Genomic DNA, 25,631 nt, shown 5'->3' on the forward strand with positions numbered 1-25,631 from the left:
CACATATGTCTAGACCTAAACTATTTTGTATACCTCGTCTGAATTCACGAACAATTTTAGTAGGTTCTCTATGTATTTTTAAATATCAACTATATAGAAGAGTTTATAATCTAATCCCTCTATAACATTAATGCACTTATAACTCGTAATTGTTTCATTAAATTAAAGATGAAGAGCCTTCTTGAAAGTTTCCTCTTCTTACGTAATTAACATTTTGTAATTAACATTGTTTTTCAATTTAACATGACAGTATGATGTATCGTGTCAGCAATGGAACTGTTTCATTGATATCGAATATTTCCTGTTTCTAGGTTTATTGTATACTATTAAGTTGTTATTATTCATTAACGTTCTTTCTTTCTTTTTTTTTTTCATCATTTTCACGCTAGTCTTTATAGCATCACCAAGTGAACTTCCGTATTCCTGAGATATTCACATTATTGTCTTTTGTAAAATTGGTGTTTGTATGTTTCATCGATATTGTTTCATGAGGAATTTGTTTCGTTGTTTCTTGTGATACTTTAGTGTTTCGTCTTTACGCTGAGTAGGATATATGTAGTTTGAATTGTGTTAACTTGTTGGACGCTGACTGCATAGCATTTGTGTCGTGTGGGTTGCGCGAGTCGTGTTATATTGTTTGTTGGCAATTTTGTATTACATGAGTTGCGAGAATTGTTGGTAGTGTATGGGCTGTGTTGTTAGTATCAGAAATTGTAGATTATGTAAGAAGATTTAACTAAACTGAGAGATAAATGAAAATAAAAAAAAAGGTAGAAAAAAGTAAGAGCTACAACTGCATCCTCGAAGAAGTTTCAACAGTAACAACAGCAAGATGCATACAAATACAAACAAGCAAAAACAAGCACAAACATACACAGATATAGTTTTGGCACTCTCTGATTCCCTACATGAACAGAATGGTGAGGGTTACGATGAAGAGAAGGAAAAAATAATAGCAGATAGAGAGGTTATCAAAGAAGACGAAGGATGGAACATGAGGAAATTTCAAGCCCCGAATATCTAGATGCTTGAAGACTCACAAAATTCAAAAGAACGTAACGGAACAAGCTAGTTAGACGACTGGCCAACAAGATAAACAACAACAGTAACAATATTAGCAGCAAGAAAAGGATGCAAAATAAAAAGAAATCCATTAAAACGACACCAACAAGTGTAGAAACAATAATTGTAACGACTACTACAACAGCAGCAGTAGATAACAAAACTAAAATGTATAACATCATCTACAACAACAGTAATAATATCCGCAAACACCTCCACTCACTTTCTTTGTTACTGGGATGGACAACAGAGAATTAACAGTGTTCGTCTATGACACAGACATAGTAACACATGAAGGATCAATAAATGAATTCTCCCCACCCAAAGATCAAAGTAGTGAGATTTCTTGTGCCAAGCGGCGAGCTGGCAGAAACGTTAGCACGTTGGGCGAAATGCCAAGCGGTATTTCGTCTGCTGTTACATCCTGAGTTCAAATTCTGCCGAGGTCGACTTTGCCTTTCATCATTTCGGAGTCGATTAAATAAGTACCAGTTAATCACTGGAGTCAATGTAATTGACTTAATCCCTTTGTCTGTCATTGTTTGTCCCCTCTATGTTTAGCCGCCTGTGGGCAATAAGGAAATAAATATTAGAAATCCTACCTTCTTTAAAGTAACAGTCGTAAAGTCCCAGATCACCAACAATTAATAACAAGGCAGATGAATCGTTAACCAGTAAGTTGCACTTAAGGATGATATGTGTACGGAACTAGCCTGAAGTTGGTGTGAAAGCAAAAACATCCGCTGAACAATCTCTAGTCACTAAGGCTTGTTGAGGGCAACCATCAGAGGTATTCAGATTTCCAAAATACATGTGCTCGTTCCCCTCCTGGCCAACATTTATGTTAATGCAAAAGTGGTTCTATATAAGTGATCAACTCGGTTCGAGTAGCGCAGCAGCATTATTGTGGAAAGACCTCGATCAAGATGTAAACAATCTTCCTCGACGATAGTGAAGTCGGTTGCCCTGGAGGTGAGAAGTAGCAAAGTCAGTAGTGCTTTTAGACTATTTGGCTGTTTATGTACCATAGGGAGCAGGACGGTCAGTTTATCATATACCTAGGGATATTCCTACTAGCATCTAGCGACTGAAATAGTGCAAGTGTATTTAATAGAGTAATGGGTTGTAAATGCCTGAAAACTTTCCAAAAAGACCCAACCGTCGATAACAATCACCTGATTTCTTTTTAGTCTGTCGGTGTGGACTTGGATAAACTGCAGCAGGTTATTCCAGGTGGTGCATAGCGTTTTCATTAATTTAAGTGTTATGAATAGAACTCAGGCGAGCTGGCTACTCATATCACATGTTTGTCAAGTGTAAAGTCAAATTAGAGAAGCTTAAAATACAGAGATCCAGGTGCTGGAAGTTGAATTCACCTTTCCCAGTCTAGTAGTTGTTCAGGAACCTGCTTATGAAATCAGTTTAGCGGTGATTGACGGGTGCAGTAATTAATAACAGGTCGTGGTTCTCAAGAAGAAGGAACGACAGAGCAGAATATGTTAGTTTTAACAAATATAACAATATAGAAGAGGAGAACAGAACGTGATAGCGGCAAAATAACCAGTGACCAATTCCTTAACGCGAAGCGCAAAAATGCGTTGTTCGTACAAGAGCAGATACTCTGAAACACGAGTGAGCTAAAACTGTTCAATACACAGAATGCAGAGGTGTAGGAACAGAGCTACAGCTCAGTATTTGGCGAACTGCAAAGCGTGTTACCTGACTCCAAGCAGATACTTTCAGCAGTTCTTTGCCGAACAACAGTCACGAGACGAAGTGTTTTCAATGTCTTCCTCGGAAGACACTAAATACTATGAAGTGCCCACTTAAATAGCTGTAGCAGCGGATATATTAATCATTTGAGTGAAGAAGATATTGTCGGGACTGGTGGTCTGCCTTGCTAACAGTATTGTAACATGTCATATTTGTTCGCTGTTGTTTTGGAAGAGGTCTGCATAACTGGTAACAGAATAGAAGTATTCCTAATCACATAATCTGAGGAGTGGTGACTTTAGTAAACACACAGCTAAAGCTTTTGACAAAAATGTTTGCCAAAAAGCTGAGGCTTGTCTTCAGAGGTCTAATCAGGAACGCACATGTCTGCAGTTAGTAAAAAAATACCAAAACCACCACTATCGCTGTCGTCGTTCGTTATCATCGTCGTCGTCATTGTCGTCATCATCATCACCATTCTTTTAACTCAGGTTTTGTTGGAGCTCCTGGAATCTTGTATGAGTAGCGAGCTCGCTATCTGCAACTTACGGTACCATCTATTTGTTCTTTTCGACTGTGTTCGCTTCTGATCCAACACTCAATTACAATTCGGTTCGCCTCCTTGTATAGTAATCCCTCGACTATCGCGGGTGTTACGTTCCATCATCACCCCACCCCCGCGATAGGTGAAAATCTGTGAAGTAGAAACAGTACTGTACATATAGTTGTATATTTAAGAGATGAGGAATTATGTACATAATTTACATTCGACGGATATTTGTCTTCATCTTGTTTTTTGTTAACACAACGTTTCGGCTGATATACCCTCCGGCCTTCATCAGTTGTCTTGGGGAAATTTCGAACCTGGGTTCTCATTCCTTAGGTATTTTTCGATGTTATTACTATTATTGTTGTTGTTATTATTATTATTATTCAGGTCACTACCTGGAATCGAACTCGGAATCTTGGGGTTGATTTTTGAGTTTGAGAAGTCCCTGGATGATGACCAGGCCTGCGCTGTTCAACCAGAGGGCACCTGCCGAGCGGAAACCCTTCACTGTTGCTTCCAGCCTCATTGATACGTGTATTGGATAGTTTCCCTCAATATTGAGGTTTGTGTATTATGGTTAGCCACTAACCAGTATTTTAAGTCGAGATAGAGACACCATCTCTGGAAAGACTGTGAAATATATGGAACGCTTCATGAATTTGCGTGCGCCAGATTCAGCGATATTTAGTCTGGCTTTACGTTCTGAACCCAAATGTCACGGAGGTCGACTTTGCCTTTCATCTTTTCGCAGTTGATAAAAAAAAAAAATACCATACTGGGGGTCGAGGTAATCAACTTAGTCCCACTCCCTAAGAATTTCTGGCTATGTGCTAAGATTTAAAAAGACAGCGAGCTGGCAGAATCATCAGCATGCCGGACAAAATGCTTGGCGGTATTTCTTCCAGTTTTGCATTCTGAGTTCAAATTCCTCTGAGATCAACTTTGTCGTTCGTTCTTTCGGGCTCAATATTAAGGCAGTGAGCAGACAGACCCATTACTGTGTCGGACAAAATGCTTTACAAAATTTCTTCCGGATCTTTACGTTCCGAGTTCAAATATTGCTGAAGTCAACTTTATCTTTCAATCTTTCTGGATCGATAAAATAAATACCAGTTGAGCTCTGGTGTCGTTGTAATCGACTAACCCCTCATCAAAATTTCTAACCTTGTGCCAAAGAATTCTTCTTCTTCTTGAGTGAAAGAGCCGTGCATGTCATCATAGTGACATTGGGGTAAAATGTACGAAGCCCAGTATACCCATCATGATTACCCGTCTGACAAGGGTACACTAGACATCTGAACCACAACCATATGTGCGTGACATGGTGGTCTTATATGCAGATAAACAACATTTGACCTTGCAGGTGGGACCCAGTATGACATTTTCTTCGGGTCGAATAGCCCATCCCGCCCAAAAGGTCCCTGAATAAGGTTTGTTTAAGGATGATGAACAAAACAAACACGTTTCCAGAGGTAAATTATTCAAACCCCAAAGAATTCCTCTTAACACATGGCTATGATGTTCCCCCACTACTTTTGCTCGTGATCAGAGACGCACATATTGTCAGCCACTAGGGGACATGCTCAACTGGTTAAGGTCAAACAACTGATAAGCAAATCTGTGGTATGGAGCAAAATATTTGCTGTAGCCACTGCCTGGTACTGCATCAGGGCATTATTATTGTTGTTATTATAATTATTATTGTTATTATTCTGCTTGTCACTCCATAACTTAGCCCGTCCGTAACGCTGCCACGTGATTAGTTAAAGGGGAGGAGAAGAACGGGAGGGGATGGAGATAGGTGGAAAGGGACAGAAGAGATATGGGAAGTGAGATAGGGGAGACGTGGTGGTGAGTGAAATGTGTAACATTTTTTTAACTAAGTATTTTTTCTCTGTTGCTTCGCCCGTCTATAACGCTTTCACGTGATTAGTTGAAGGGAAAGGCGAAGAGCGAAAGAAAAAGGAAAAAAGAGGGTAAAACGAAGAATGAGAGAGAAAGAGAGAGAGAGTGTTTTGTATAAAGTCTATAAACTTGTACATAAAGTATATAAAGTGCATATACAAAGGGCATTAAATAATCATAGTATTCCAGTGTTTTTCACTTTTCAATGATTCGCAGATGAGCAACTATCTTTTGATACAGATACAATACAGGCTAAGCTTTCAGGTGTTTTGGATAATGTTTTCAGAAATAACCCAATAAGTTTATCATTAATTCTGTGAAATATTCACGCTAGTTATTATTATTGTTTATGTTGTTTTGTTCCCGTGGATGCATTTATTTTTCAGAGTTCTGCACAGAATGTCATTTCCTCTAGGAATACTTGTCGAAAATATTTTTTTGTTCGTTTCATCAACGAGATCGCTTGCAATATTTGAATATTCATTCCATTTCCCTGGGGTAGAAAAAGAGGTTCGTCCAAAGTTTTATATCTTTTATTTTTAATATATATATATTTCTATTATTTGTCATTTGTAGACTTTACTCTAGTTATAAAATGGTTAATTCAGAAATAACTTACAGAGAGGTTCGCCAAAGTGGTGGTAGCAGTAGCCTAAACGACCTAAACAAACACATTTCCCAATTTGTTAGTGTTTTCAAACATGAAAATAGACTTATGGAAATTAAATAAACTGACAGAGCTTTAAGTATAAGCACATCAGTTGCACAATGGAAAACACACACACACAAAATAATAGTTTTGAAGACATTTAAGCGGAAATAAACAATATATCACCACCACCACCACCGAAAAAACAAACAAAAAACAACGACAGTAGTTGTAGCAGCGACATCCTTAGCAACAACTGTGTCATTAGGAGCACCTCGACATGAACCAACTGAAGTTGATAGGGAGGAGACATGTCGAGGCAGCTCAACATTGGCAGAATTTACCCAGGAAAAGCAAGGAGGAGAATGAAGGTTACCTTCTCGAGTCGTGGCGACTCATAAGGGCAAGTTTCCCGGTTTCTATGGCTAGTATTAATTCCCCACCTGGACGGGATGCGGGTCTGTCGCAGGATTGCTCATTTTTGCCAGCTGAGTGGACTGGAGCAACGCGAAATGAAATGTTTTGTTGAAGGACACAACGTGACGCCCGGTATATGGAATCGAAACCACAATCTTACGATCATGTGTCCAACACCCTAACCTCTATGCTCCGTGCCTCCACAAGGAGGAGAATGGTGATATACTTGTTCCCAAAGAACATGTAGCGTTTCAATATGCCCTCGAAAATAAGATGGAAGGATATATATATATATATATATATATATATAGCAGGATGTATGCTCCTTCGAATGAGGCAGGGTATGTATAAGTGTCATTGTGGTCGTTAAGATCAAGATGATAAGCAGAGTTGGTACTCTAAACGCCTTCTTGTAGGCTGGTGCCATAGCAGAAACGTTCAAAGAATGCGAGGATTATTGGCTCATAGTTGCTGCTAATGCTTTCACTTCTCCCGTGCGTTTAATTTTTGGATAACTTATTTCAATTATTGTGTTTTATCGTACTATTTTCATTTATTTCGTGATTTATAATTTTTTTAAAAATACGTTTCAGTTATATAAGGTGGTGAGCTGGCAGAATCGTTAACATGCCGGGCAAAATGCTTAGCAGCATTTCGTCCGTCTTTACATTCTGAGCTCAAATGCGGCCGAGGTCGACTTTGCCTTTCATCCTTTTGGGGTCGATAAAATAAGTACTAATTGAGCACTGGGGGTCGATGTAATCGACTTAAATCCTCCCCCCACGAAATTGTGCCAAAATTTGAAATCAATACGTTCAATTATGAATTCTATAACTTCTTCCACCCCCTCCTGCTTTGTATAACTGACCCACAATCCCTCATAAATGATGAGTTGTCACGTTTGTAGAACTACTGACCGCCTCAGAACGTTCTGCCCACAAACAAGAAAGAAGAAGCTCATTGCTGCCGACAGCATTGTTGCAACAACAATAATGTTCAACTACAGAAGTAGCAGCAACGTTTGCAGCAAGGAATAAAAGAATTTACAGTAACAACAACAGCAAAAATGATAACCTTGACAATCGCAGCAAAAACTATGGAAATAACAGCGAAGTACCAACAGCATTAATATAAAATTCATCTGCACTAGCAACTGAGGAGGCAAAATTTACTATAGCGAAGTAATCGTCAACTAGGGTATATATCAACCCAGCACTTTCTTCTCCCTCCCCCTATTCAGGCCCATCTTACATGCACAAAAATAGATATACATACACAAGAAGATGCGCCCTTGTTACCAAATCCGAGTCTCCCGACAACACTTCTGGTGACGAGGAAAGAGACGAAGAAAAGCAAAATAACTGAAAAGATAATAAAAGAGAACACAACACAAAGCAACACCAATTTCACATCGACCCCAAACAAAACTAAATCCACAACAATAAGTACATCATTACAGTCACTACCTCCACTAGTAACAACGAAACAAAAACTCACAAGTGAAGTAAACGAACAAAAGAGAAAAACCAGAAGGAAAACACCAGGATAAAACACCACCTACAAAATACTCAACTCCATTCACAACAACAACAAGAAATTGTACTCTCGTCGAACTTTGTGCCAGTAAGAAGAAAAAGAATAAAGAATTATAATACAAACTGGGGATAAAGACAGAGGTAAAAGCTTTCAATAAAAGCACAGTGAAAGTTCCAGAGGACCTGAAATTGGTAAGGCTGCCGATAGTTAGATAGATAGATAGATAGAAATAAAGAAATTAAATGAGAAAAAATTACCTACATGACGCTGGCAACACCAGCGTTACGACCGCAAACAGATTACTTCTGAGTTTACTCAAGGAACGTCACACAGAGAAAAGCATTAAGAATATCAGGGCACGTGATGAATGGCAACGTAAATTGCTTTCCAGAATGTAGTTATGTCACATTATGTTCTGAGTTCAAACCTTGTCAAGAATGAATTTCCTTCCCCACTTCTAGGTTGATAACATATGTATTACTCAAGTATTTGAGTAGATTTTATCGATTATATCATTCCTCCACCAAAACTTGCAATTTTGGACCATTGCTAAAAAGAGAGAAATTAATTAAATTTCTTTAATATCGAATTCTATAAATTGTAGTATCATACAGATCATAGAGTCAATTTGTCAATTCAGTTCCTTCAAGCTAAAATTCAAATTATGCGACACATCACACAAACTCACTATAATTATATGCAGATTTAGGCAGAATATTTTATGTATGTATTTCCAATCAAATTATCAGATGCTACATCAAAATATAACATTCAATTAAATGTAAGTACACTGATCTGGCTTTTTTTTTTGTCTTTTTTGGCAAATCTTCTAACGTGTGGCTGATTATGAGTATGTGCTGAATTTACAGCAATGCTTATAATAAATTTCAATTTTTTTCTAATATTTCATAACAAATTGTTTGATATTAAGAAGTGTTTTCCTCCTCAAAGAAATCATATTGTAGTGGTATAAATTTTTCAGAGTTGGTTGCCTCATTGGTTTCAATAATTTTCCTATTATGCTATGCAAAATACATGGTCCTATCAAAAGTTTTGACAGTACAGTTGGTTATCATAGAATTTTGAAGTAACAACAAGATTTTATTTATCTATATTCTGATTGAATCGTCTGAATGTAGAAATATATGGCCATGAGCTGACATTTTGTGGCAAATCTGAAATCTATCGTGATTGTACTGCAACGAAATTTTAACTGTTTGACATATCAATGAATTGGCATTTGATTCACGTTAAGTAAAAGAATATTGGAGATGATTAGCCTAGATATGAGATCTTGTGGTGTTGAGATTGCAGTGTCAAAAAAAACAAACAAACGGATTCTAAATTCCGGTATATCAGTCCCTTAGATCAACCATTTGTCTTAAGTTATCTAGGCCTGGATGTAGTGCACTGAAAATATTATTGCATGAATTTGCAATTTCATTTATCACATAGGAACCCAACAATATTATACCACTTCCCTTGCAATTACTTGTTTATGAAGGCTTCTTTGTGTATACATATTATTGTAGCACTAACTAGTCATTATCTAACATTGTGAATACAGTTATTGCACAGCTTTTTCATCCATGTTTCTTGCACAGCTAGTATCTAATTATATTAATAATACTAAAACTCTGTTGACTACCGATGATTATTTTGTGTTTTCTTCGGACGTCAACATTATTCTCTAAAAGAAATGTTTGTCTCCTTTTTGCTTGTCGACTTTAGTTTTTCCTACAGTACTCACTACTTTGTGTGAACAGGATAGCTTTATCTGGTGTAAGATGATTGCCCTCATTAATGAGTTCTCTGATCTAGCTGAGTTAGTTTAAAAACAATTCTGTCGTAAATTATTTTATACTACGGACATTAAAATGTAGAGTTTTGTCACGAACTGTTTAATAAACTAATGACCTTGCACTTTATTGTTGAATTTGTAACTTGAACGCAGGATGTGATCGAAATATACTTTGAATAATTTTTTTTTACTTCTTTAATTTATATCCCAATTATTGAATACGTCTCATGTCTTTTCACAAGCCTAAGCAAGTAAAAGACAAACTTTATAAATTTTTCATTTACACTTGGTGTTCTAAAATTAATTAAACATGCTCTTGAAACTTATTATTTTTCTACCCGGTTAGCTGAGCTATTTGTGACACTCTGAAAGAGTCTTTGTGCATGGGTGCAAGGGCTACAAAGATGTTCCAAAAGGATCCACTGCTGTTATTTTGTAATAGTTCTATATTTGGATCGATCTCTGTCCTTCCTATATAGGTGTAAGCACTGCATCTATATTGGCTTGCGGATGATGGACGCAGAATGCAGTAATTTAATTTTCCTACATAAATTTTATAACTTACTTAAATTCCAATTTATAATATTGAAATTTAGTTTATAGTTAAGATGACTAGTGTATTTATACACGTTTCCAGCGCTCAGTTTATGATGATTAACAGAAGCGTCTGAGTGTCGGATAAAATGCCTCTACGTGTTTCGTTACGGTCTTTTACATCTAACAAATCATGCCTCAGTCAACTATACCTTTCAGTCTATCGTGAATCGATGGAAATAAAGAACCAGTCAAGTGCTGGGGTTGATATAATCGAGTAACGCTTTACCCCAAATTTCTGGCCTTATGCCTTTACTAGAAATAATAATATTTATCAGGCATAGTGAGTAGGAGAATCGGTAGAGCGTCATATATTTAGTTACTTTCATTAGCTTTCGAGTTTAATAAAAACTCACCTTTCTGTTAAGTATTGGGGTTGATTTACTTGATTCTTCTCTCTTATGTAATTTTTGGTACTGTGCCAGAGATCATTATTATTATTATTAAAAACTTATCATAAATCTCTCTCTAGGAAATTTTTTAAAAGGTTTCGCTGAACGACCGCTCTTTCTTGGTAGGCCTTACAATTTAAACAAAATAAATAACGATTCTCACCCCCACACCATAGCTGGAATGTTGTATATGGTTGAAATTCCTAGGTTTTGATTCAAACTAAAGCAGTTTTTTCGTTGCTATCTCTGATACGTTTATGTGTCCTTATTTCATTCTATTTGAGGTAGTGTTCTCAAAATGTATATTTAGTTTACTATATCGTTTTAGCGTTGGTTCACTCCTACATTGGATAAAAGTGCACCGGGTGAAAACATTTTCTCTATGTTTTCTATTCTTTGCTATAGTATCAAATGACAGAACATAGGCATTTCCAACTGAAGATATGTTAAATTGTTTTTCGCCTACACTTTGATTCCGGCCTTGGCAGATTCTTACAACAATTTGAAATATAAACAACCTTTCCAAAGTATCTATAAATATCTCTTCCTGGTATTCGTTCTTTTTTCTCACTTCCTTCTACACGCATTTAGTTTATACGTACTCGCTACATCAGTTACAAATGGATCATTTTAATCTATCTGAAACCCTAAAAGTTAATATTATGTTACTTGCTGAGGAGTTCGATTGTATGAGATCTTTTATAATCAAAATCTGGTATCTTCTATGATAAATTCTGCCTCGCTTATTTTTATGACAATAACTGACATTATCTTAATTATCATTTAAAAATTTTAAAGTTTCAAAATCGAATTTTCAGTTTGAAATTTAAACTTAGAAGTTTTCATAAAATGAGATCAGGAAGTGTTAAACTGAAATTATAATGCAAAAATAGATTCAAAATAATATTGAAATTTTAAAACTATTTATTGCTTCAAGTTTCATTTTTTGTAAAGTGAATTTTAATTTGTTTCAATTTGATTTTCAGTTTGTGGTGTTCTTTTTCTTTTAATCTCAATTTGAACTGTATATTTATCAGAAAACATCTCAGTATTATCAATCTGTAATTTCAAACCGAAAATAATGTAAATAAAATACAATTTAAAAGTTTGAAATCAAAATTCCAATCTTGTCTTCCATAAAGTGTATGATAAATAGATAGAAATAATATTATACGTGGAGAGAGGACTCCAGAGACCGCCATGTTGTTTCAATGAACACAAATGCTGTAAAATTCTGTAAAAATAGTTTCAATAATAATAAAAGGTAGAACTTTGGGAATCAAAATAAATAACGAACACTGGTTCGTGGAGATATGGTCCCTTAATGTAACATCGCATACGCACATACTCACTTATCGTGATTAGAAAATATGTTAATATGTTTATATATCATTCTATTTTATATGTTTAATATATTGTTTTATTTCCATACACACTCACTCACGCACTCAACAACATATTTGTTTAGATTTAAGTGGGCACATAAATGGGAATATCTAATTCCCTGTTTCTTATGCTTATTACTTTTTCAATATTCCTCAGAATTTGTTCATCTCTTTTCTGATTAAATTTTGTCTTTCAGAGAGGTCTTCTATTCTTAGAAAATATATATGCATCATGATTCTATGAGAATTTTTGAAGTCGTCTATATCATATTTTCCCTCTTTCAGCATTGTATTGTTTTCTCCTTCTCCTTTATCTTGCTGTCTTTTAACTACTTTTCTTGTTTTCTTTTTCTATTAATATTTCTTTTACGTATTCTAAAATATAATCTTTCATTTTGCTTTTGGAAATTCTTTCATTCTTTTTTTTTAATCTTAAAAGTGGTGAGATATCGCATAGTGACATTAAATATCATATTGTTCCTATATGCTTAAATTTAGGGAGTAGGCACCAAGTTTATTTAGGAAAGTTAACTGCTATGCGAGAATTTGATATTTAGTTGGGGATTTGTGCTTTGTTTGCTTAATGCTACAACTAACATCATGCGCCAGCCCTTATGCAAAAAGATAAGTCCCTACAATGGAGTAAACACCACCGCTCTTATATTAGATTAAACCGTAAGTTTTATGCCGGAATAAATTACTAGTTTTATGCTGTGGTGAATCATGGGACGTAAATTGGAGTTAGATATCAGTTTCATGCTGGAACTAAAAGCCAGTAATAGTGAGATCAAGCACTGGCCGTATACGATAATTTAGAAGTGGCCGTAAGCAGGAAAGCAGCACCGGCATTTTAAAGCCATTCACTGATCCAAATGATTGTGAAGTACTAGTCCTATACTTGGGTCAGAAATTTTTCCATAGTAAAGTCGACTACAGATCGTATACCAGAGCCAAGAACTGGATTATGGCATCAGCCTTGTATGAGTGTTCTTTAACAAAGAAAAGAAAAAAAAAAAACTAAAACCCGAACGCCTTCCATTTCTTGTGTCGTGATTTATTTATATACACTTTTTTTTAGTTGTTTCTGTCATTTGGCTGCAGCCATGCTGGAACGCCGCCTTAAAGGGTTTTAGCCGAAGAAATCGACCACAGGACTTATTCTTTGTAAGTCTAGCACTTATTCTATCGGTCGCTTTTGCTGAACCGTTAAGTTATGGAGATGTAAACACACCAACATCGGTTGTCAAGCGATGGTGGTGGGGATGAACACAGACACAAAGACAGACAAATATATACACACACATATATATATATATATACATATATATATATATATATAGGGAAAAAATAAGTTCATATAGAGAGCAATTCAAACTTTAGAGAGGTCCAAAAAGAGAGAAAGAATGATTTCCAATAAAGATTCATCATATGCATAAAAAACAAAGCAAGTAATAAGAATATGAAAATAGTGGTTGAAAAATATCGTTATAAATATAAATATACCATAAACAATTATGGAAAAATGAAGGAGAAAAAATGTTGAATCAGCATTAGATTTAATACAAAATAGGATTCAATACATACGCGCATTTCAAAGGACAATACAAATATGTAAGAAAAAATTATATAACCATAGTAATTATAATTAAGTTTATGCATTGTCACTTTTAACGACAGGCTTCTTTCAATTTGTCTACCAAATCCATTCACAAGGCTTTGACCGGCTCGAGGTTATAATAGAAGACACTTCCTCAAGGTGCCACGCAGTGGGACTAAACCCGGAACTATGTGGTTGGGAAGCAAGCTTCTTACCACGCAGTTACGCTTGTACATATATAATATATTAACTTTAAGTCTAACTGGTTTTCCATCTATCTATCATCTTTCCGATATGTTATGGTATTTTTCTATACGTAGGAATTACCTTCATATAAAATTAGGCTTGCATCTAGAGGAAATAGAGTAGTTTTACTAGTTAGTAAAGCGTTAGAGAAGCAGAACTGCTGAGCATTCACCTGAATACTCCACAATATTTAATATCATTTTCTTAAGCTCAGGGGTTATATGCTCCCAGGGTCTATGTTGTGCGTGATTCATTTACTTTCTATACTGCATCCTCCATCGCTAATATTATTCCCTCACCTTGCATTCGTCTTCTCCGTCTTGAATTCTTGTATTTCCCTCTATAAAGGGAAATACGAAGCCAAATGCACACACATATACACATATATGCACATGCGCGCGCGCAAAACACATATACACACACCAGGCTAGTGTCTAGCACCCAATAACTCAACTTATAGGCACATAGTTACTCTTTCGTCTTAGCTAATGGTGCACACATATGCATTCCCAAACACAGACAAACAATATGCATGTGTGCGATGTGGATGTGTGTAACTGAATCAAATTGTTATTAAATAGTTATGTACACACACACTTTAATGTTTGTCAAGTTATATATAAAACAGTTTAACATAAAAAGACAGTTTAACATGAAAGTGAAGGATTACTTAATGTTTTTTAGCAGAGTATATGTTCATTAGACTTAAAAAAAAAAAAAAAAAAAAAAAAAAAATTGAGTGTGACTTCGAAGTTTTCGTTTGCTAGTCTTCGATAGACTGTGCTTCACTTGGGTTCTGTTTGTCTCAATATATTCCTTGGCAACTTAACATTTTTGGATAGGTAGATCTATGTGAAACGATAATAAGGTGCAGTGATAACTTGGTGTGGCGTTGGTAGATGGGGAGAATAGTTGTGCATGAAGACGAGACTGAGGATGAGAGGAAAGTACGTTTCTAGGGTGTAGGTTGATGGAAATTTGTTAGGAAATTTTATTTCGTTTGATGGAGTTTTTATTGACTAGACTTCAGTTAAGCGTGAAAGTAACTGTGTAACGAGGTTTGTCAGATTCATGTCAAGACATTCTTTATATAAGCTGATTTTTGCCGTGTTTTTGAGGTTACGAAAGAATGTTTGTAGATAAATTAGTTGCTCACACTGCATATGTCAGACAGTTAAATTGGTGTTGGTGTTATTAGATTTCTATTAAGAAATTTTAAACAGTTATTTTGGGGAGGTTAAAATTTAAAGACAATGTTAGCATGAATATTTATTGGAGTTTTGTAGTCTGTTTCTAGCGGGCTTACTTGTATTTATATTATATTATTGTAGTGGAATGCATATACCTAATCCTAAAATGTTACTTCTATATCCAGATGAATGCATAAAGTTGATGCATTTTTCCAGGGGTATATCCAACTATATGATGCATATGCATAAACAATATACAGATTAGTAGTACATAAATATAGCTATACAAATGCATATCGACATCTATACATAGAAAATAATCAGAAATACAACCTTTACAGCGCTATGACCCCACTATACTCCATATTATTCTAAGAAATTGTAGTCTATTCTTAGTCATTCTTCTACAACAACATGAATTTCTTCCACCTTCTTACTCTGTTAATATATATAAGAAAAATTATATTCATGTATCCTACTTGTCAAGAAATTCTATATTTTGTGCAGCTGAAGATAGCACTGCATTTAAATTGATGTAATGATTGCATTGTTCAATTATATGGAACCGTTTGAAAAGGTCGTACTGCATTACTACTTGACATCGAACCAATACGCAACTGGTACTTAATTCATCGACCCCGAAAGGATGAAAGGCAAAGTCGACCTCGGCGGAATTTGAATTCAGAATGTAACGGCAGACGAAATACCGATTTCTTTATTACCCATAAAGGGCGACACAAAGAATTTTTAAGACACCACAAAACATAAAGACAGTACAAAATGCAAGCATAAAATCGGGGTAATTAAAATATGATAATATGCAAAAATGAAAAAAATGAGGCGCAATGTCCACTCGATCCCCAAAGTCGGGTGGCTACATTTATCCAGTTTTTCACTTTTACGTTCAACGTCATGTAAACAATGTAACGGTTTTGTAACTCAAAAAATTGAAACACTCGCGTTACCTTTCTTCCATTAATCATTGTTACACCCGTCCTTAACAACTGCAAATAATCAGTTCTAGGGGGTGGTGTCTCCACCAACCATATCCGTTTCGTTATTATATTTTCACCAAGTTCTTTTATGCACTCGAAGCATCTTTCCTCACGTATCAAAATGCATTATTCAGCACATTTCTCTACCTCTCGACTTTTCTCTCCATTTGCTCGCAATTCTCGTACTTTATCAAAAGCCCTTTGTATTTCACATTTTTATCCGTTCTCTCCACCTCTTCTTGTACATTATTAGTTTCTGGCATTTTTATCTCGCTTTTGTTTTCTGTTGACTTATTTTTCCTTCGCTTTTTAGGGTTAGTAGCTCCATTTTCGTTCTTCTCCTTTGTTTTCTCTGTTTCACACTTCTGTCTCTTTTATTTCCTCAGTGTGGTCTACAATTTTTCCTCCTCTGCTTGTGCTTTCTCTTTTTGTGGCTGTGTGAACTCATATAGGGAGCATTTGGTCTTCGTATGACCTCTCTCCCCACATATATAACAATTTGGTTTTCTTCCCTCGACGACGACATTCAACGTTTTCTCGTGTTTGGAGTATTATATCTTGATTCAAATATCTTTGCTGCTACGTCTGTGTGAGTTCTTTTACGTCTGTTATTGCGAGACATTTTTGTAACTGTTTGTTTAACAGTAGTTTTTCGCCCTACGGGGCAGGAAAATACCATTCATTTGTCTTGGCGACAAGAATTTTTGTCTGTTATTTTTGTCTTTTTGACAAAATGGCGACAGCCGAAAGCAACGCTCCCATTCAGGGAGAAAGTATGCCAAAGCAAAGTTTTTCTCAGGCTGTTGGTGGAAGCACCATTGAACTGAAAATTGTAAAAGAGAGTCTGTACGTGTTCAGGAAGTACATACAAAAGGTGGATGGTGAAACCAAATTGATTCCACCACCCGAGACTGTCAATGCCCGAAAGGAAAAGATAGTAGTATACAAGGTATACAATATAAAAGAAAAAAAAATCACGGAGGTTCGTAACGAACTGGTCGAGAGGTGTCTGGCGCCAATATGGCCAAAGGTCCGCCACGTCAACCGCGGAGTACGAAGTGCAACGGTTGAGGTGCACTTCGACTCGGCTGAAGTGGCGAGGGAGGTCTCGACGGAGACGTTAAAAAACGATATAATCATGTTGCTGCCCACTTACATGGGAAAAAGAACAGCACGGGTGACCATTGAGGACATACCTTTCAGATACGACGTAATGTGGGCGGCAGCAGCGGTTATATTCGACGTCGAGGAGAAAATCAATATTCTAAGCATGAAGAGGAAGGAAGCGACCAGATGGAGAGGTCAGACGTTGGAAATTCTGGTCCAAGCTGAGAACAGCACATTCGAGAATTTGCCTGATAGGGTGTTTGTGGGGGAGGGGCATACCATCCGCGTGTCGGTGGAGGGACGTCGACCCAGATGTTTCAAGTGTGGGCAGAAGGGTCACGTCCGCTCGGCCTGTATAAAAACAAAGCCAAACACCGTTAAAACGAGTGACGCCCCTCCTCCGAAAGCGGACGAGGAAGAAAAAGAAAAAGGCAAAGCAGTCACCATCGAAGTGGATAGTGGAAACACGGTAGAAGGAAAAAACAGCAAGAAAAAGAACAAGAGAGAAAAAATAGTTGCCGTAGTGGAGAACGAAACGGAAAAGATGGAGTTCCAAACTGCGAGCTACAAAAGGAAGAAACAACACGCGCCAGAGTCCCCTCCCCAAACAAAAAAAAAACCTCTGCACAGACAGAGGAAAAAAAAAACAACTTCCCACCCTTACCCCGCTGGCACAACGCTGATAGGACAGAGGTTCAAGCCCCCCACCCCTCAACCTGCATTGAAAGGTTTAAAAAAAAACGAAAAAATAGTGGCGATAAACACAAAAAATGAAAAAGTGGTGAAGTATATCAAAGCCCACCCAAGGGTAAGATATTTCAAGAGCGGCACAGAGGACGCTCAATACAGATATGCAAAGGTCTCAGAAGAAGACTTTGCAGAAAGACTGTTTCAGGAGCACGTTAGAAACAAACTAATAATTGACGTCTCCAACGACGTAAAAGAGGGCAGATTGATTGTCAGCCCGGCAGCCACCCCAAACCAGAGCCCGGTGGCAACCCCGAGAAAGAGTAATGCAGAAACGGAAGGAGGAGGGGAGGTTGGCAGACAAAAAGTGCCATGCTCCCTCTCACAACCGTAAGTCCTCATTTTCTACCTTTATTTTTTCAATGATTAAGTTGGGTAGTTTAAATGTGCGTGGAATGGGGTCGAAATGGAAACAGGCTTGTTTTCTGCACGACCTCATTTCACATAGAATAGATGTGGCTGTAATAACCGAGTCCAAGATGAAGGGACCTGAAGCGTTCTCGCCCCTCCTCAATTGTTACGAGAAATTTATTTCTCCGAGCCGGAGGGGAGGTGCAGGCGTGGCAGTCCTCATCAAGAAAAACTTGGATTTGCAGATACGTACTGTCTTTCTGGACCCAGAAGGTAGGCTGGTCGTCCTAGATGTGACACACGAAAGGAAGCAGTCCTTCAGGTTGGTGGCTGTCTACGCTCCTAACGAACACAGGCAGTCGGATTTTTTTCGGAACCTGGAGTACTTTCTATTGACGTCTAAAACCATAGTATTGTTAGGGGACTTCAACACTATTCTCGATGCGCGAGTTGATAGTGTAGGCTCCGCTGATAGGAAAGGAAATTCTTGCCTCAAAGGTCTACTAGAGAACTTTAATCTAGTAGACCGTTACCGACTGGATGAGCCGAGCGTTCCACAGTGGACGTGGAGTAATAACGACGGCTCACGCAGATCGTATATAGATAGAATATTTGTTAAGGAAAGAGATAAGAATAGTTTTAGCTGTCCACATTTTTGCATTGTGCCTTACTCGGATCACAAACTTGTGACGTGTGAGGTGCATATAGACAAGTGTCATAGAAAGGGACCCGGGTATTGGAAAATGAACAAGACTATTTTGACTTGTGTAGCTTTTCGTACCCGGATTAAGGAGTTAGTGCAGAGGGCATTATGTGGCACCATCATTAATAATAGATGGTGGCACGCCCTCAAGAGAGCCATACGACTTGAGTCCATTAGATTTAGCAATCAGCTAAGTTTAGATAGGACTAGAATAGAGGGTGACTTAGTCAGGAGTCTAGATGAGGCAATGGAATCTGGCACCACATCCAGAGTGACGGCGGCGAGAACGGTCTTGTATCGTCACCTCAATGCCAAACATGAAGGATGCCGAGTCAGAGCTAAGTTACGCGCTGGGAAACGAGAAGGTATCAACGCAGCCAGATGGGCTCGCCATGTGGAGAGTCAGAAGGGCAAGAAGTCCTGCATTGGGTCTTTAACTGACGGGCAGGGACGCAGGATCTATGGACAGGAGGAGATGCAAAAGGCCCTTCACCAGCATTTTGCTCGGGTGTTCGGGGAGAGCGGTCCGCTTGGGCGTGGGGAGCCCTTAAGGGACTTCCTAGCTGGCGGTTCTCGACTCTCGGCGCGCGAGGCTGAATGCTGTGAAGGCCTGATCACTCCCGCGGAGGTAAGAGAGGTGCTGGCCGAGTGCGCTGGGGAAAAGTCTCCGGGACTGGATGGTCTGCCCTACGAGTTTTATCGAGCAATGCCGGACTTGTTTGGGGAGATTCTGGCAGGCGTCTATGCAAACTGGCAGCAGAATGGGAGAATTCCCAGTTCTGTAAGCCGGGGAGTTGTGACGCTGATACAGAAGGACCCAAGCAAGGGGGATAGCATTAGTAACTATAGGCCCATAACTCTACTCAACGTAGAGCTAAAGATTTTGGCCAAGGTGTTAGCTAAAAGGTTGACGGCGGTCGTGGAGAAGCTTGTCGGGAAGGCACAGACCTGTGCAATCCCAGGCAGGTCGATCCAGGACAATTTTCACCTTCTCCGCTACACCTTAGACAGGGTTGGGAAATTAGCCGGCAAAGGAGGGGCAGTGGTCCACTTAGACCAAAGTAAAGCATTCGATAGGGTCGACCATCGGTACCTGGAGGCCGTCCTCGAAGCGGCTGGGATAGGCCCGGGCTTTCGCGGGTGGATCTCCGCTATGTACAGCGGCATTAAGTCCACCGTCCAGATAAACGGTTACCTAACGGAGCCGTTTTCGATCAAGCGGTCTGTTCGTCAAGGGTGCCCCTTGTCTCCGGTCCTGTATGTTTTGGCCCTGGAGCCATTGCTGCGGAGGCTGGAGAAGTTGGGTGGCAACCCTAATGAGATCGGATGCGGTAAGTTTACTTCTGCGTATGCGGACGACGTCACTCTCATCGTGTCTGAGGAAGCACAACTACCTCGAGTAGTAGATGCTCTCCGAAGATACGAAGCGGTGGCAGGAGCAAAAGTTAACAAGGACAAGTCCATCGGTCTGCGCCTCGGCACCTGGAGGAACAGGCCGTTATCGTCCAGTGTCGTTGGACACTGGACAGATGGTCCTGTTAAGTTGCTTGGAGTCTGGTTCGGTTCAGACTCACAGACGGAGAAGAATTGGAGCGAGGTAGAAAACAAGGTGGAGGCCATAATCCGGAAGTGGTCCGGGCGGTCTCTGTCCTTGAAGGGTAGAGCGGAGGTGGTGCAGATGTTTATAGCATCTGTAATCACCTACCGCCTGTCCGTTGTGCCTTGCCCCGATTTTTGGCTAAACAAGCTGGTACGACTCCTCTTCCGCTTTTTGTGGAGGGGGGGAAAGCCACTTGTGAGGCGCTCCGTATGCTGCCAGGAACCGCTAAAGGGTGGTTTGGGGATGCCCTGGCTAATGATGCGCAGACATGCGTTGAGGCTGAGACATCTCTGGTGCCACCTGGAGGGTGATAAGGTGTGGAGTCCGTTGGCGGAGGAGTTCTTGCCGCGACCGGCCTCGCTGGAACGATTTAAACCCGGTCTCATTAGAAGATGTAATCTGACTTTATGGCAGAAGGAGTGCCGTCAGGCACTCTGGTCTATCCACAAGACGGGCAAGGCTGGCTGCGGGAATACCACCTCGGTATTCTACAGACGGCTAGTGGAGGAGGGAAACGATGACGTCTTAGGAGGGGCTCTGGGGTTCGACGAGAACCAACTCGCCAACCTGTTTCGTAAGACCTTCAAGCCAGAGTACTTGGATAATTTCCAAAAATCTCTGACTTGGCAGAGTTACAGGAATGCTCTACCTGTTCGCGAAAAGTTATCCAGGCACGGTTTAACAGTGCCACCGACATGTCCAAGATGCGAGCAGGACAGTGAAACTGTCCAGCACGCTCTCGTACATTGTCGGAAGCTCTCCGGCTTGATGATTTACGTGGAACACGTGTTGTCGCATCTGGGACGAGTACAGCTGTCGGCTGAGTCTATGATAAAGATGATACCGCCAACTGGACTATCAAAGGAAGGTGAGGCTTGTTTTCTCTGTACGGTAGCAGTATTGAAAGAGCGTATATGGAGGACGAGAATGGAAGGCATCGTGACAGGGTCCTACATATCCGGCCCTGGATTGCTGCTCTACTTCAGATATCACCTGAAGAGCAAGATAGGGCTGGAAAAGAGAACCCTGTCAGAGAAAGTATATGAACGAAGATGGAAGGAAGTATTGAAAAAGGTGGGTGTAAGTCACCCAAACTAATCATTGAGAAAATAAAAGGCAAACTGCTGGGCCTTATAGGCTGCCGGGTTGAAAAACCCAATCTCCCCTTCTTTTTATAGACATACATGTGTGTAGGTGTGTGTGTGTGTGTGTGTGTGTGTGTGTGTGTGTGTGTGTGTGTGTGTGTGTGTGTGTGTGTATATATATATATATTTATATAGATGTGTGTGGGTATGCATGCATATGTATGTCTGAATATTCAAAGTCATCGTTTTTTAAATTTTATAAAAACATCGTAAAAAATTTTTAAAAAGAACTCATACATTTTGTACATCTGTTTGTAATTGTCTTTGTATCATCTATGTAAATTAGATCCATAGTGATCATAATAAAAATTTTACGACATTCAACGTTTTCTCGTGTTTGGAGTATTATATCTTGATTCAAATATCTTTGCTGCTACGTCTGTGTGAGTTCTTTTACGTCTGTTATTGTGAGACATTTTTGTAACTGTTTGTCTAACAGTAGTTTTTCGCCCTACGGGGCAGGAAAATACCATTCATTTGCCTTGGCGACAAGAATTTTTGTCTGTCATTTTTGTCTTTTTGACAAAATGGCGACAGCCGAAAGCAACGCTCCCATTCAGGGAGAAAGTATGCCAAAGCAAAGTTTTTCTCAGGCTGTTGGTGGAAGCACCATTGAACTGAAAATTGTAAAAGAGAGTCTGTACGCGTTCAGGAAGTACATACAAAAGGTGGATGGTGAAACCAAATTGATTCCACCACCCGAGACTGTCAATGCCCGAAAGGAAAAGATAGTAGTATACAAGGTATACAATATAAAAGAAAAAAAAATCACGGAGGTTCGTAACGAACTGGTCGAGAGGTGTCTGGCACCAATATGGCCAAAGGTCCGCCACGTCAACCGCGGAGTACGAAGTGCAACGGTTGAGGTGCACTTCGACTCGGCTGAAGTGGCGAGGGAGGTCTCGACGGAGACGTTAAAAAACGATATAATCATGTTGCTGCCCACTTACATGGGAAAAAGAACAGCACGGGTGACCATTGAGGACATACCTTTCAGATACGACGTAATGTGGGCGGCAGCAGCGGTTATATTCGACGTCGAGGAGAAAATTAATATTCTAAGCATGAAGAGGAAGGAAGCGACCAGATGGAGAGGTCAGACGTTGGAAATTCTGGTCCAAGCTGAGAACAGCACATTCGAGAATTTACCTGATAGGGTGTTTGTGGGGGAGGGGCATACCATCCGCGTGTCGGTGGAGGGACGTCGACCCATATGTTTCAAGTGTGGGCAGAAGGGTCACGTCCGCTCGGCCTGTATAAAGACAAAGCCAAACACCGTTAAAACGAGTGACGCCCCTCCTCCGAAAGCGGACGAGGAAGAAAAAGAAAAAGGCAAAGCAGTCACCATCGAAGTGGAGAGTGGACACACGGTAGAAGGAAAAAAACAGCAAGAAAAAGAACAAGAGAGAGAAAAAATAGTTGCCGTAGTGGAGAACGAAACGGAAAAGATGGAGTTCCCAACTGCGAGCAACAAAAGGAAGAAACAACACGCGCCAGAGTCCCCTCCCCAAACAAAAAAAAAAACCTCTGCTGGGCCTTATAGGCTGCCGGGTTGAAAAACCCAATCTCCCCTTCTTTTTATAGACATACATGTGTGTAGGTGTATGTATGGGTATGTGTGTGTGTGTGTGTATGTATGTATATATGTATGTATGTGTATATATGTATATATTTATATAGATGTGTGTGGGTATGCATGCATATGTATGTCTGAATATTCAAAGTCATCGTTTTTTAAATTTTATAAAAACATCGTAAAAAATTTTTTGAAAGAACTCATACATTTTGTACATCTGTTTGTAATTGTCTTTGAATCATCTATGTAAATTAGATCCATAGTGATCATAATAAAAATTTTACGACATTTAACGTTTTCTCGTCCTCCACTTCTATCTGGTAGGGAATTCTTTCTATGTCCTCGAATGTGGTAAAAAGCCACATTTCGAATCCAAATTCCCACCATTTGCCCACTTTTGTTTTCGCCACTGGTCCCGGATCTTTTTTAAAACGGGGGCCACATTTTTCATTAACGAAACACTTTGAAACTTGGAACACTGGTAGAATGTGTCATAAAACATCTTTTTCTCTTAGTCTTCTTAAAAAAAAAAAAAAAGAAATCCATAACTTATTCCATGTTAAAGTTGTCGTATTTCTGTAATTTCAACCAATCACTGACGTCCATTCAGCCGATATACATTAAGTGTCGACTACATAAACAAACGATTCTGAAACAATTAACCCTAACCCTAACGCTAGGGTTAGGGTTAAAGCAAATTTAAAATGAAAAAAGCAAATAAAACGCAGGTATGGAGATTAAATACGCTTTACATCGCTTAATCAGCCAAAGGAGTAAATGTAAACAGCTGAATACTTGTCAGTGATTGGTTGAAATTATCGAAATAAGACAATTTTTTACATGAAATAAATTCGAATACAAAAATATTTTTCTGTTCTATAACACAAAATAGATAAGTATACGAAGTTTGAAAGTCTTTCGGTACCAAAAACACTACGTAAAACATTAATGAAAAATGTGGCCCCCGTTTTAAAATAGATCCCTGGTCCCAATTCCGGCTCCTCCTTGGTTGCAGCCAGCACTGTTGCAACCAACCACTCTGGTTTAATTTCTGGTGTAACTCTGGGAATTCGTATTTTCAAACTTCTTCCTCTATAACTTGGTAGCAATACTATTTTTTCACTTCTTTAAATGTTGGTCGCATGCTTGGTTGCCTCTTCTACACTGGCGAACCTCACCTCAACCGTACCGAACTTTCTTCCTCTGTTGATGTACGTGGCTTCATTGACAATTTCACCCAGGCACTCCTCGATTTCCTCTTCCGTCACCATTTCAATTTTACCGGTTTCGACAGCCTGTGTACGATACACTACTGTCCTCAGAATTTTATTTTCTTTAGTCTCTTTTGGGGGACACAATTTGTATGAGTCTCCCTCAACTTCCATCAAATTCCTGCTTCTGGTCACCTCCTCCATATCCAACTTGATTAACTTGGTTTCTAGCGGCGCTGGCTTCCTCACCGCAGTGGCTTCGCCGTAGCTCTCCATACTGGAGACACTACCACTTGCCATAGCTGGGAAAAATGCAGCAGCTCACGTAAAATGCAACCGTAATAATTCCACAAAAATCACAATTATTCACCGAGACAGTTTTCATAAAGTAACACAACAGTATTCACAATAATTCACAGAACCGTTATACCGCGAAGCAGTTCGACCGGCGTGCTAACGTTTCTGTAGCTCGCCGCCTTCGCTCTGACAGATATTGTTATATTCCAAGTCGTCGATAGAATGGTTCTATCTGGTACGTACGACCCCCAGTCATAACAGTATTATAATGCTCAAAAGATTGGTTCGATATAATGTCCACTCAATATCACAGTATGATTACCAAATCAGCAGTCTACACGTACTATCGACCAACTACTGGTCCATTTATAATGTCTGGCTACTACCACTTTTTACCGGAATGGTCTAGTTTCACTATACAACATCTTCCTTTTAATTTTTTTTATTAACAATTAATTTCTTTTATTCACTCTACCCCTCTTTTATTTATATATTTATATATATATATATATATTTATATATATATATATATATATATATATTATATATATATATATATATATATATATATATATATATACTAAATATCTTTTCTTCTTAGGGTCTACAATTAGGAATTCAGTGTTCTGCATTTTCCTTGTACGTATGGTTTCGACTTCTTGTAACGGTGTTCGAACCTGAAAAATGTCATAGCCAATCCATTGATATTTCTATTCTTGTTGGTTCCTTTTCTATGGCACTTTCCTTAAGCTGATTTCTATGTCTCCTTTCCATACCATTTCTGCTTCTTACACCATACATCATTATTCCTATGTATTTTGCTTGCTATTTTTGTACATTCTTAAACATACACTATCACCGA

At 38.8% G+C, this 25,631-nt stretch overlaps 1 protein-coding gene and 1 long non-coding RNA gene across 3 annotated transcripts in view; one reads left to right on the forward strand and one right to left on the reverse strand.

The window, feature by feature from the left end:
- Positions 1–1,554: 1,554 nt before the first annotated feature.
- LOC149137584 (uncharacterized) overlaps positions 1,555–25,631 on the reverse strand; it is a 28,822-nt gene continuing 4,745 nt past the window's right edge. The window contains exons 2-3 of one of the 2 annotated variants that reach the window (XR_016241892.1): positions 8,094–8,381; positions 1,555–3,469 (exon numbers count right to left, since the gene is read on the reverse strand). This is a non-coding gene — a long non-coding RNA (uncharacterized LOC149137584). Of the gene's footprint in view, positions 3,470–8,089; positions 8,382–25,631 lie in introns of both variants that reach the window. The other variant, XR_016241890.1, reaches the window with a different exon arrangement.
- On the forward strand, positions 16,757–22,208 carry LOC149137585 (uncharacterized). Its single transcript, XM_089347136.1, has 2 exons — positions 16,757–17,608; positions 22,128–22,208. The coding sequence occupies exons 1-2, from the start codon at positions 16,766–16,768 to the stop codon at positions 22,206–22,208; spliced, it is 924 nt and encodes a 307-aa protein (XP_089203262.1). The 5' UTR covers positions 16,757–16,765.

This window comes from Octopus bimaculoides, chromosome 1, assembly GCF_046866305.1.
Source record: "Octopus bimaculoides isolate indiv1 chromosome 1, ASM4686630v1, whole genome shotgun sequence".
NCBI lineage: Eukaryota > Metazoa > Mollusca > Cephalopoda > Octopoda > Octopodidae > Octopus > Octopus bimaculoides.

Bases quoted from the DNA above. Each gene is read 5' to 3' on its own strand.
- LOC149137585 (XM_089347136.1), top strand. From the start codon at position 16,766: ATGGCGACAGCCGAAAGCAACGCTCCCATTCAGGGAGAAAGTATGCCA. The intron at 17,609-22,127 runs GTAGAAGGAAAA...GTCTAACAGTAG, and splicing joins AAGTGGATAGTGGAAACACG to TTTTTCGCCCTACGGGGCAG.